The sequence below is a fragment of the Callorhinchus milii genome, unplaced genomic scaffold (genome assembly GCF_018977255.1).
Source record: "Callorhinchus milii isolate IMCB2004 unplaced genomic scaffold, IMCB_Cmil_1.0 Scaffold7, whole genome shotgun sequence".
NCBI classification, from domain to species: domain Eukaryota; kingdom Metazoa; phylum Chordata; class Chondrichthyes; order Chimaeriformes; family Callorhinchidae; genus Callorhinchus; species Callorhinchus milii.
The window spans coordinates 1,499,707-1,513,415 of NW_024704748.1; the positions used below are offsets into that span (position 1 = coordinate 1,499,707).

General features: G+C 48.6%; 1 protein-coding gene across 7 annotated transcripts in view; it reads left to right on the forward strand.

Moving 5' to 3' along the window:
• The window catches only part of zgc:171482 (zinc finger protein), a 92,201-nt gene extending 81,334 nt beyond the window's left edge, over window positions 1-10,867 (forward strand). For 6 of the 7 annotated variants that reach the window (XM_042336817.1, XM_042336815.1, XM_042336814.1 and 3 more), the window contains exons 7-8: window positions 7,779-8,121; window positions 10,577-10,867. In XM_042336817.1, coding sequence (XP_042192751.1) covers window positions 7,779-8,121; window positions 10,577-10,618 — 385 coding nt within the window. In that variant the 3' untranslated portion in view covers window positions 10,619-10,867. Of the gene's footprint in view, window positions 1-5,078; window positions 5,349-7,778; window positions 8,122-10,576 lie in introns of those variants that run through there. The other variant, XM_042336820.1, reaches the window with a different exon arrangement.
• Window positions 10,868-13,709: the final 2,842 nt, after the last annotated feature.

Consider the following 13,709-nt stretch of genomic DNA (forward strand, 5'->3'; position numbering starts at 1 on the left):
ATAGCAGTGGCTCATCCGTCCAATTTTGAAGCCCTCCACCGTCCTTTCCCCTCCCTATCTCTGCAACTTACTAAAGCCTTAACAACCTACCCGCTTCCTCTGCTCAGCAGGCCTGCTCCTCGTTCCCTCCACCCAGCCCGCCCCAGCCTTCAGCCTTTCTGCCCCCACCCTCTGGAACACAATCGCAGAGCCTGACCGCCTCGCCCTCTCCCTTGTCTTCCTTCAAGGCCCATCTTAAAACCTTCTTCTTCGACCGCGCCTTCGGTCATCTTCCCACCCTCCCAGCCTCCCACCCTTCCTGATCCCTACCACTAGCTAGGGTCCAAACCCTTGACTGTCCAGTGCCTGGAATGTCCTCTTGACATAAAAGTTCTGTGTAAATGTTGTGGAATCCTGTAGCTCAGTGGTTAGAGCACTCGCCTCGCAAACGAGAGACCAGAGTTCGATTCCCGATAGGACAAAATGTTGGGCAAGTTTCCTTACACCACACACCTCCGTTTACCTAGCAGCAAGTAGGAACCCAGTTGTTAATCGATTGGCGGATCACTTTTCCAGGGGTAATAATCCCTTCAAAACAAATTAAATAATAAATTGTTCAATCCACGACTGTTTGTGGGACGCTGCTGTGGCAATTGGCTGCCGCCAATTTCACCCACAAAATACACAGTCATTCCACATTACAATATATTCTATGAAGCGCTTTGAGACGTGATAAGGAGCTATAATCAAACGCAAGGGTTATTATCATATTATTATATAAATGTAATTTGTTGTTGTTGTTCACTGTGACTGATCCATCCTGACTTGGCTCCATACCTTCCCTCCCTCCCTCCCTGCGTAGAGAGCTGAGCTGCCAGACACCACTTAACCACAGGAACACTCACGCTCTCTGCACAGTGTGCGGTCTCTCAGCCCATCGTGTCTGTGATGTCTCTTCCTAGTTTTCTGCCTCATCCCTGACCCACATTCCACCTCTCCCCACACCCCCGCAAAGCTCTCTTCCCTTTCCCTTTTATTCTGGGACCCCCCCACAACCACCTCGCAAATATTTCTAAAATTCGCATTTAATCCTCCATAAAAATGGGTCCATTAGAATAAAGAATATTCAATAATTTATTTGTCAAAAGAATCCACCGTTCCATTGCTGAGTGTTTATTTCCCTTCACTGACAGATTCACTGCGGGGGGTACTTAATATTCAAATAGCTTCCTCTCGCTGTGTCTCTTTAACGGTGGCCAGAGAACACCGTGTATCTGTATGAGTGTGTGAGCACCACATAATAGTCTCAACCGCTCCTCACACAGCTCTCTACTCTATCCCCATTCCCTGCTCTCTCCTCTCTCCCCATGGTGTCTGTGCTGGGGCTCGCTCCCCCACTGGAGCTCTCTACTCTATCCCCATTCCCTGCTCTCTCCTCTCTCCCCATGGTGTCTGTGCTGGGGCTCGCTCCCCCACTGGAGCTCTCTACTCTATCCCCATTCCCTGCTCTCTCTTTCTCCCCATGGTGTCTGTGCTGGGGCTCGCTCCCCCACTGGAGCTCTCTACTCTATCCCCATTCCCTGCTCTCTCTCTCTCTCCCCATGGTGTCTGTGCTGGGCCTCGCTCCCCCACTGGAGCTCTCTACTCTAACCCCATTCCCTGCTCTCTCTCTCTCTCCCCATCGTGTCTGTGCTGGTGCTCGCTCCCCCACTGGAGCTTTCTACTCTAACCCCATTCCCCGCGCTCCCCCCATCGTCTGTGTCTGTGCTGGGGCTCACTCCCCCAGTATATATCTACACCATCCTTTTTGAATGTTCTTGCAGAGTTGACATCAACAATTGTGGCACAATATTAATCGTAGGAATCCATCCACCATTAAGCTGCGTGTAGTGTACAAACAGGAGCGGGGAATTGAGGCACACAGAAGACGTACAAACAGCAGACGGGATGGGATCATTGACTGTTACCTGGCGTGTGTTGTACACAGACGCGGGAGCAGTGAGTCAGTTAGCTGTGCCCAGTGGGGACTGTACGGTTACAGGATTTGACACCAGATCACACGCACGCCAAATGCCTAAGTGCCAGCTTGCACCTGGTGTCCGCTGTAGAGGAGCTGACACTGACATGGGCCATATGTCAGCAGCCGGCAGTCAGCTCCTGACGTTTATCCCATCGTTGGCCTGTCTGACTCGCTGCAATTAGAAGCTGAGCAAAGCCCAGCCGTCCAGCTATACCACTGTGTCACGGGCAGTCCTCCCCCACACGGACACTCAGTAAGCTTTTCCCACTATCACTGCCCCCACCACCCTCCACCCACATTCCCCACCCTCCCTCTGGAGGACAAGAGGAGAAGGTCGCCATTCAGCTCCTTTTCTGGTGTCAGGTGTCTGACCCACACCGACACTCTTTTCAGAAGGCAGTTTGGGACTCCAGCCTGCATGAAGGGCGCAAGTTGTTGTGTCTCTCTCCCCCCATGTCCCAGCCAATAACTGGCCCAGTTAATTGATCATTTGCCCCCTGGCTGTGTGGGAGGATGTCGCTTTGCGCAAATTTGGCAAAAAAATACATCTCAAAGCACTTATAATAATAATCCTTGCATTCCATGTAGCCCCTTATGAAATCTTCGAGACGTCTCAAAGCGCTTCACAAAATATACTTTCAAGTGGCTTCACTGTCTATTTTGTGGGTGAGACGAGGCAGCCAGTTTGCACACAGCAGCATCCAACAAACAGCCATGGTGTGTGTGTGACCAATTTTATTTGGGGGACCTCAGTTTAACATCACATCCAAAGGACAGCACCTCCGACAATGTAACCCCCAGCACTGCATTGGTGTGTCAGCTTAGACTACATGATTCCACGTCTGGACTTGGGGCTTGAATCCACGACCTTCTGATGTAGAGGCGAGAGTGCTATAGAATCATAGAATCGTACAGCACAAAAAGAGGCCATTCGGCCCATCGAGTCTGTGCCGGCTCTTTGAAAAGAGCAATGTAATGTCACTCCCACTCCCCGGCCCTTTCCCCATAACCCTGCAAACTCTCCTCCTCAAATACCCGTCCACCGCATTTCTAAAAGTAGTTATCGAATCGGCCTCGACCGCCCTTTCAGGCAATGTGTTCCAGATTCGAACAACTCGCTGCGTGAAAACATTTCTTCTCACCTCCCCTCGGCTTCTTTTAAAGACTATCTTGAATCTGTGACCTTGAGTCACCGACACACCCACCAGTGGGAACAGTTTTCCCCTTTCTAACCTATCAAATCCCCTCATGATTTTGAAGACCTCTATTAGGTTTTCTCGTAACCTTCTCTGCTCCAATGAGAATAATCCTCTCCTCTCCAGCCTTTCCTCATCATCACGGTCCCTCATTCCTGGTACCATCCTCGTAAATCTCCTCTGCGCCCTTTCCAACGCCTTAACATCCTTCCTATAGTGCGGTGCCCAGAACTGGGCGCAGTATTCTAACTGAGGCCTAACCAGTGTTTATATGGGTTAATCATCACCTCCTGACTCTTGTACTCTATGTCCCTATTTATAAAGCCCAGTATCCCAAATACCCTTTTGACAGCTGTATCTACCTGTCCTGCCACCTTCAAGGATTCATTTACCTGCACCCCCAGTCTCTGTGTTCTTTCACCCCCCCCCCTTAAGATTGTATTACCAGCCGATATTGCCTCCGCTCATTTTTTCTGTCAAAATGCATTACCTCGCATTTCTCCACATTGAAATTCATCTATCACTGAGCCAGGCTGACATACATTGCCACTGAAGGCTTTCCAGCACTCTGTTGGGAAAACCAAAAGCATTGCGAGTAAACATGAATTGCCTGTATGTCGCCTGTCACTTGGAGTTAAAGCTCCCTGTCTCTTGCGGTTAGTTAGGACAAGTGTGTGGCGAGCGAGCGATGGAGGGAGGGAGCGAGGGAGGGAGCGAGGGAGGGAGGGAGGAATGAGTGGACGAGATGTTCTTTGGCAGCTGTCAAAGAACATCTTTGTCTGTCGTGACAAAGCTGAAATGAAGGGATAGCGTTACATATCAACAGCCTCCGTGCAACCTCCCGTTCTCGCCTCAGGAGGTCGTGGGTTCGAGCCCTCCCGCCTGTGCCCTGTTCAGGCAGACATTAAAGGTCCCATCAGAGACTGTTGGAAAAGAGAAGGGAGTTTCTCTCCCCACGTGACTCACTTCCCGTCTGCTTGTGGGGATCTGTTGGGTGCAAATAGTTCGCTGTGACGGCCAACAAAACAGTCACCTCACTTGACAAAAGTTACCGTAAAGCACTTTGCGATGGTTTTGGTGACAAAGTCTCTGAAAAAGGATGCGAGGTCCCCCTCTTCCTGACACTCCTCGAGACATCTCGTTTGGCAGCTCCGTCGAGGTTAGTGAGTTATCGAGTCCAGTCGTCATGGCAACCTTAGCCAGCTCCGAAACCAACAAGAGACGAGGTTTGAGTGCAGACATTTTACAGACAGATAGACAGAGGCCATTCAGCCACGGGCTCTGGGCTGTCAGCTCTCTGGCCCTTCCCATTCCCCACACACACAAACAGCCTTTTATATATATTCTCTCTTTGTAACGCATTGGGGGCCAAGTTCCCTTTTAAAATCTATCATGAATTTCAACCAATGTTTCTGGTTGGACGTACCATATCCTTAAAAACCCTGTGTGTATGTGTGTAATGTATGTGTCTGTGCATGTGTGCGTGTGCGTGTGTGCGCGCATGTGTATTTGTGCGTGTTCCAGCGCCTTTGGGATGTCCTGCTATTTGTATAGCGCCTTTCATACAAAAGGCACTATGCAAATGCAATTTGATGTTGTTTGTTGTTATGCGTGTGTGTTTGTGTGTGTTTGTGTGTGTGTGTGTGTCACATTCTAACCTCCCCCCCCCTCATTTTTATATAATAATAATAACCCTTGTATTTGATACAGCGCCTTATCGTGTCTTCGAGACGTCTCAAAGCGTTTCACAGAATATGCTGTAAAGTGAATTGACTGTATATTTTGTGGGCGAAACACGGTCCACAGCAGTGTCCCACAATCGTGGATTAAGTGACCAAATTATTATCATGTTTTATTTTTTTAATTATTTTTATTTTTTGAAGGGATTATTACGTCCGGGAAAATGATCCAACGGTGTGATGGATTTTGAATGCCTCCATTAAGTCTCCTCTCAGCTGGCACGATTTAAGACTTCTTCCCAGGCCTAGAGGCTAATCCCTAGTGTTAGAGGAAATGAGTGATGAGCAGCGATTAGACAAGCAAGGGCTCTTCAGAATTCAGAGAGAACAACTCAGAGGGGTCTCGTGAAGATGGACACAATTTTACACGGGATCAAAAAAGTAAACCCAGAACAATACTTTCAGATGCATCGAAGCAGTAGAACAAGAGGTCACAGGTTTAGAGTTGCAGAGGACAGTTTCAGGACAGACACCAGGAAGTATTTCTTTACCCAGCGGGCAAATAGTAAGTAAAGACTGAAACGGGGTTTGCCAGGAAGGGTGGCTGATATAAAAACAGCTTGAGGCAGTGTGTGGGTGGGGGGACAGGGGCAGGGGACAGTAGGCTGGCTATTTTGAAGGGATGAGATCAGTTGGGAGGATCAATACGAAACAATCTTGTGATCTTGTGAAAACACCCATTGAGGAGTGAAAGCAGGAGGCAATTTTTCACCCAAAGGAGAGTGGAAATCTGGAACTCTCTCCCTCAAAAGGCTGTGGTGTTGATCCATTCACATCTTCAAGACTGAAGTGGATAGATACTTGTTAGGTCAGGGTATCAAGGGATATGAGGCAAGGGCAGGTAATTGGAGTTGAGGTACAGATCAGCCATGATCTTATAGAATGGTGGAACAGGCTCGAGGGGCTGAATGGCCTCCTGCTGTTTCTATGATTGTGTGTTTCAGCCCCAAGTATTCCTGTCTCTTAAAGACTCTTAAACTCGAGACAGAAGAGAGAGTGTAATTCTGACGGCTGCTGGCTATGAGAATAAAGAGAGCCATCACTTATTGTCTGCTATCATATCTCTGGCTAGATTTAAGTAAAGCAGATTGAGACCCGGACTGTCAGAGCGAGGGTGTGATTCAGTCACAGCTCTGAAACTACAGGTAGCAGTTGGCAACTGACTGATATCTGATAGTTTGTGTGTGTCTCAGTGGCGGGTTCCTGTGTGCACAGTACACACCGGCTAATAGGAAACCAGTCACTCCTGTCTGGTGTTGTTTATAACTGGGGGGAGAGGGAGGAATGGTGGAGTCCTGTGGGATAGTGGTTAGAGCACTTGCCTCTCAATCGAGAGGACCCGTGTTCGATTCCTCCACGGAGCAAGTTTCCTTATTCCACAAGCCTCTTTACCTGTAAGTACGAACCTAGTTGATAGTCGATTGGCTGATCACTTTCCTGTGGTAATAATGCCTCAAAAAAAATTCCATGACTGTTTGTGGGACACCGCTGAGCGCATTTGGTTGCCGCGTTTCGCCCACAAAACACTCAGTCACTCCACTTTACAATGTATCATGTGAAGCGTTTTAAGATGTCTCAACAACGTGACAAGGCGCAACATCAAATGCAAGGATTATTATTAAATATGACAACCATTTTGCGGGCAGTAGTGCAAACACACAAACAGCCATGACGTGAATCAGCAATTCATCTGAAGGATTGTCGGCCGGGACACGAGGAGAAATGGTCTCACATTTCCAGCAGAGCCACGGCATCTTTAGCAACTGCGGAACAGGGCGCAAACGGGAGTTCGGTTTAACGTCTCATCCCAAGATGGCAACGCTCCCCCCATCACTGAGCTGGAGCATCAAGTCAGTCAGGACTGTGAGCTCAGACTGTGTGAGTGATTGAGTAGCTTGTGAGACGTGCATCACTCATGTCTGATAGCTCACAGTTTCCATCAGCATTACACTGTGCATATTGATCTGTCCTGGCTAACGGGCCGGCAACATTTTTTATCGAAAAAGTCACAGCTGAGTCCAAGGCACGGGAACAGTTACTGAGCAGCCAGAGTGGATTTAACAGCGATGGTTACAGGGAAAGGAAAGAACGAGGAAAAGGTCCAGACACCCACTCATAATAATAATAATCCTTGCGTTTGATAAAGCGCCTTGTGACGTCTTCGAGGCATCTCAAAGCACTTCACGGAATATACTGTAAGGTGAATTGACTGTATATTTTGGGGGCGAAACTTGGCAGGTGAGACGAGGGAGTTGTGAGCTGGGATATGGGGTCCAGATTTCTCTCTGAAACGAACACGTGGTATTTTCACAAAGCCCGGTCCAGGCGTTCACCGCTCTCTGTGTTTATCGTCACTGACACAAAGTGGAGCCCGGCGCAAACGGAGTTAATGTGTGTGTGTATCAGCATGTGTGAGTGTGATGTGAGTATATGTGTGAGTGTATGTGTATCAGTATGTGTGTGAGTGTGTTTCAGTACATGTGTATGTGTGAGTTTGTGTGAGTATATGTGTGTATGTGTGTGTATCAGTGTGAGTGTAGGTATGTGTGTGAGTGTGTGTGTGTGAGTGTTTATCAGTATGTGTGTGAGTATATGTGTGTGAGTGTATGTATCAGTATATGTGTGTGTGAGTGTATGAGTATATGTGTGTATGTGTGTGAGTGTGTGTGTGAGTGTGTGTGTGTGTGTGTGGGTATCAGTATGTGTGTGTGTCTCTATGGGGAATATACAGTGTCTCCCGCGTAGCGCTGTGAGATGTCTTGACGACGTGATAAGACACTGTATCAAATGCAAGGATTATTATTGTCATTATTAATAATAATTTCTCTTTGCTTCCCTCGGCAGCGGAGAGGCTAAGGAGGCTGGAGGGACCGAGGGGCTGGTGAGAGCCATAGCCGGGCGAGGCCGGGGAGAGAGAGGAGAGAACGGCAGCGAGCGAGCCCCGGGACCCCTCCAGCCCAGAGACAGGAGGAGCTGGTGGGGGTCCGGCCCGGGCTGTGAGCCTGGCGACAGGGAGGACCACGGCCAGCGGCCGCTCCCCCGAGCACGGTGCTGGGGGGAGGGGAGAGACCCCAGCGCTGGGTGTGAAGCCAGGCCGGGGGGAGAGAAGAGGAGCTGGGTGTCGGCTATGCGAGGCTGGGGTGAGGACGACAGGAGCTGGCAGGGAGCAATACAGGACTGCAGGGAGGTAAGTGCTCAGACCCGTTCCCGCACGGTCTCCGTTTAATCACAGAATCTTACGGCACAGAAGGAGGCCATTCGGCCCATTGTGCTTGTGCCGGCTCTTTGAGGAGCTACCAACTAGTCCCAGTCCCCCCACTATTACCCTAACTACTATTATTATTATTATTAACTAGTCCCAGTTCCCCCGCTCTTACCCCAACTAGTCCCACTTCCCCCATTCTTACCCCAACTAGCCCCACTCCCCCGCTCTTAATGCAATCAGTCCCTCTCCCCTGCTCTCACCCCATAGCCCTGCAAAATATGTCCTTTTCAAGTACCTATCCAATTCCCTTTTGAAACCTACTGTTGAATCTGGTTCCACCACCCTTTCAGGCAGTGCATTCCAGACCAAACAGCTCTCTAGGTAAAAAATAATTCTCCTCATCTCTCCTCTGGTTCTTTTGCCAATTATCTTGAATTTGTGTCCTCTAGTTACCGACCCACCGGCCAGAGGTAACAGTTTCTCTTTATCACTCGCAGACTCTACGCTATATTTTCCACTATTCCACCAAGTTGTTGTGGTGGTGATCTTTGTCACTCTGTTATTTCGTTGTGGAGTCCTGTAGCTCATTGGTGAGAGCACTCGACTCACAAGTAAGAGGACCCAGATTCAATTCCCCACAGGTCAAAACCTTAGGCAAGTTTCTTTCCTTACTCCACTCACCTCTGTTTACCTAGCAGTAAGTAGGAACCCAGTTGTTAGTTGATTGGTGGATCGCTTTTTCACACAACAAATTAAGGGTTAAATTATAATCCCTCCCAAAAAATACAAAAAATAATAGTGTGATCACTCAATGCACAACTGTTTGTGGGACACTACTGTGTGCTATTAGCTGCCGCGTTTCACCCACAAAATACACAGTCACTCCACTTTATTATATATTCTGTGAAGCGCTTTGAGACATCTCAACGACGTGATAAAGCGCTATATCAAATACAAGGATTATTATTATTATTATTAAACCCTTGTGACCCAAAGCCGATGAGTTTTGGTTCTCAGAAACTCTCAGCTCAAACTCTCGATCCCATCCGTGAGAGACAGTGAGGCAGAGTCAGCTCAGCACAGCTGTGAGGGGAGGAGAGAGGGGTTCAGATACCCCCTCCCCTCTCCCTCCCCCCATCAGGAAAGGACCGAGGAACATCAAGAATGTTGCTATCGCTGTGATGCGGAGCTGAGCCCTGCCCTGTAATATACAGCTGCTGCCAAGTTGGGAAAATCTGCCAAGTCAGCGAGAGGTCTGTGGTCAGTGTAACCATTTCCTGTCAATCAATGATCAATAATCAATCAATCACCGGTTGCCTTTCGGTGCAGAGAGACTGTCATGCACAACCTCTGACCCCCTAGGTACGTCACGGCACTTCCCCAGCACAAGATTCTCACCTTTTGTTAAATCGTTTCCCAGGTCACTCACTCACCTCTCTCTATCTCTGCTCACCTTCAAAGCCCTCCACAGTCACACTCCTTCCTACCTCTGTGACCTGCTAACCCCATATCAACCTGTCAGCTTCCTCCGCTAAGCAGTCGAACCTTCAGCCTCTGTCTCCGTCCTTTGGAACTCCACCCCACAGTCCCTTTGCCTCGCTACCTCCATCGCCTCCTTCAAGGCTCGTCTCAAGACCCTCCTCTTCGACCACGCCTTTGGTCACCCTCCTTCCCCCACCCTTCCTGCCCTCCGCCACCCTGATCCCAACCCCCAGCTCGGCTCGAAACCCCAGACCGTCCAGCGCCTTGAGATGTCCTCCTGATGCGAAAAGAAGGACTTGTCTTTTACCCCTGTGCTATGCAAATATAATTTAACCCTTAATTTGTTGTGTGAAAACTGGTTCACCCACAATCTACACAGTCATTCTATTTTGCATCCTGTGAATCTCTGGTCAGGACACACCTGCAGTCTTTCCTTTTGCCCAGTCGGGTGTGTGACACATGCAGAAACCCATCACCTTGCTTAAGAGTCTCCGATGGATGAGAATTCACCACCTCCACAGGGAAATCCTAGAGATAAGATTGTTGGAATGGAATGTGCTCTCTCTCTCTCTTTCTCTCTTTCTTCCTGGAGGGACACATCCTGTTTACCTAACTTCGGAGGGTATTAGGCGCAGGTTGGCAAGAGCCAAGGCTTGGGGACCCCAGAGTGTGTGTTGGGGTAACTGCTGGAGTCTAACCAGCTAAACTTGCACAGCTTGCCGTTGAGAGCATTGTCTGGCAAGCTTTCCCGCTTCTTGTCCAGCCAGGACCACCCTCCCCGTTAGGGGGTTGGCTTGCAGGGTGAGTGGGAAGATTGCTGTGTTGGATGCTATGACGGGAGGATAGGTGGTGAGGATGAGATAATTGGCTGTGATGTGTTAATGCTGTGTTTATTCTCTCTCTCTCTCCCCCCGTTAACCCTGTGTGTGTCCTCCTTGTCTGTGTGTGTGCTCAGGCTGGAGTGGGCTCCGTCAGGGGCTGTCCTTACTACCAATAGGAGCCGGCGATCGCTGGAATGGACGGGCCAAGAAGCTTTAAGCAAAAAATACCCATTTGCGCTCAGCGCCTCAGCGGGTCCCGGAGACACGGGCGGGACAGGAGGACGGGAAAGCGTCTCCGTGGGAGCAATCCGGGATTCCCATACCACCATCGATTCATCCATAAACCTATCCATTGGTGTCCGCGCGTCCGGAACGCCACTCCAGGTCACAGACGTAGCGGTGATTGTTTTTTGAATGGGTGGGGGGGAGGGCGTTGCGAGGATGTGTGCGCTGACTCGTGTGTGTTGTACATGCGCGTGCGTGTGCACGCGTGTTTGTATGTGCGTGCGCGTGTGTTTGCGTGTGCGCGCGTATGCATGCTTGTGCGTGTAGGTGTGTGTGTACGCGTGTTTGTGTGCGTGCGTGTATGCGTGTGTACGTGTGTTTTGTGCGTGTACGTGTGTGAAAAACACCCGTTTTACCCCTGTTCTATGCCTTGTAATTAAACCTCCAGACATAACAGTGTGTGTGTGGGGAGCGGGGGGTGGGGGGCTGTAAAGGACTGAGTGGATGGTGGAGGGGGGGGTTAATTTGCAAGATTGGCAAAATGTGTTTTCAAAAGCTCAGTGGCCCCAGACAGCATAACGACCCGGGGGGGGGGGGAGGGGAGAGGCCGTCACTTCCTCGCACTGCGATCAGTGAGCAGTCGTGAACACACACGAGTGTGAACTCACACCTGGGCTCCGACCTCGCTGTCACACCAGGAAACTCGTACATTTCCTCCGCGTTCGTCTCGAGATCGCAGACGGCTCCACACCGTTGGTCGGAGCCCCGGGGCAGGAGGCTAACATCGGGGTTTGAGACATTTCCACAACACCTGAAATCTCAAGACATTAAAATAATGACAAAATAATAATAATAATAATCCTTGCATTTGATATAGCGCTTTTCACGTCTTCTGGACGTCTCAAAATGGTCTCACAGGCTGAGACGAGGAGATTCCAAACAGGTGCTCACTTCCCCTCGGACAAGTGACACAGAGCAATCGCACAGCTGTCAGATGGCTGATCCGATCTGAGTTTTAGAGTAAGTGGATGTGTTTTTCTGACCATCTCCTGTTGTTAACGATTCTCAAAGTGCAGGTAGTAGTAAACTGTTAATTAACTCTTCCAAATTGCGCTGGATTGAAAATGGATAAGAGCTCCAGTGGGGGAGCGAGCACCAGCACAGACACGATGGGGGAGAGAGAGAGAGAGAGCAGGGGAATGGGAGTAGAGTAGAGAGCTCTGGGGTGCAAAAGTCGAGGGTGCCTATTTGCTGTGGGGAGTGTTTATTTCCCTCCCCCCCCACCACCACCACCCACTCCCCCTCTCTGTCTGTCGGCTCCACCCGATAATATCTGAAAAGAAAACATTGAAAAAATCTGTGAAATATCGCATTTTGTCACCCTAATAATTGTGATGATTCATTAGTGAATCATTAATGTAAGTCGCCAAATACGATCGATTGGTCGGGGGAATTTCTTTGCAGTGGGGGGATTAAAATTCAGGTCACTGTAAGATTCACTGTGTTCCATTTTTTTCTGTCTCAAGTGATGAATAATGTAACGGTTGCAAACAGCAAAAAGCCACCTTGCTGGCACATATCATGGGACGTTCTCGAGGGAGTAAAGCCCTGTAAACAACATCTGAATCCCCCTCCATGCTTCATCTGCCATTCTACATATATTTAGAATACTTTCACAATAAAATCCTCCTCAGAAAAAGATATAACTGCTGTCTTATTCTAACACAGCTCGTGTGGGACTGCACCTGTAAAAATAAAATCAATATTAATAATTCTCGCATTTAATATTACCTTGGGAGGGCATCTCGAAGCATCTGGTTGGATTTTATCTGGGTGACTGGGTGTTTTATGGTGACTGGGTTGTTGTTGGGTGAAGACTCAAAGGTTCCCCTTTTGGGGGAGACAGTTCCAGATTTCCACTAACCACAAAATATACAGTCAATTCACTTTACAGTATATTCTGTGAAGCGCTTTGAGACGTCTCAAAGACGTGATGAGGTGCTATATCAAATGCAAGGATTATTATCATTATCCTTTTTTCATACAAAAGGTAGTGGGAATCTGGAACTCTCTTCCCCCAAAAAGGCTGTGGATGCTGATCCATTCAAATTTTCAAGACTGAGGTGGATCGATATTTGTTAGGTCAGGGTATTAAGTGATATGGGGCAAGGGCGGGTATTTGGAGTTGAGGTACAGATCAGCCATGATCTTAGAGAATGGCGGAACAGGCTCGAGCGGCTGAATGGTCTACTCCTGTTCCTACGGTGTTGTTAGGCTGTGCAATGGGCTGATTAATTCACAGCATAATAATGATCTTGTATCTGACACGGAGTCTGTCACGTCAGGAGGACTCAAAGCGCTTCACAGCATTCACTGTAAACAACAATAAATGACATTTGTATAGCGCTTTCATATTGGGAGGACGAGCCGTAAAGTGTAGTGACTGTGTGTTTTGTAATGAGTTGGAGTTAAAAACGAATTAGACAAACATTGGAAGAAGGAAGCTATGAAAGCTTTGGGGGAGAAAGCAGGGAGTTGGGATGTGAGCGGAGGTTGACTTTTTGCCTGTGACTGCGGCTCACAGTGAATTACAATCTTAGAATATTACAATAATAATCCTTGCATTTGATATAGCGCCTTCTCACGTCTTTTCGAGACGTCTCAAAGCATTTAACAGAACATACTGTAAAGTGAATTGGTTGTATATTTTGTGGGTGAAACGCAGCAGCCAATTGCGCACAGCAGCGTTCCACAAACAGTCGGGGATTGAAGTGACCAATTTTTTTATTACAGCACAGAGGGAGGCCATTCGGCCCATCGTGTCTTGTGCCGGCTCTTTGGAAGAACTACCCAACTTGTCCCACTCCCTGCTCTTTCCTCATAGCCTTGCAATTTTAACTCAATGTCCTCTGGTTACCGACCCACCCGCCAGAGGAAACAATTTATCTATCAAAACCCCTCATAATTTTGAACACCTCTATTAAATCTTCCCTCAATCTTCTCTGCTCTAAGGAGAATAATCCCATTTTACATCAATTAGGG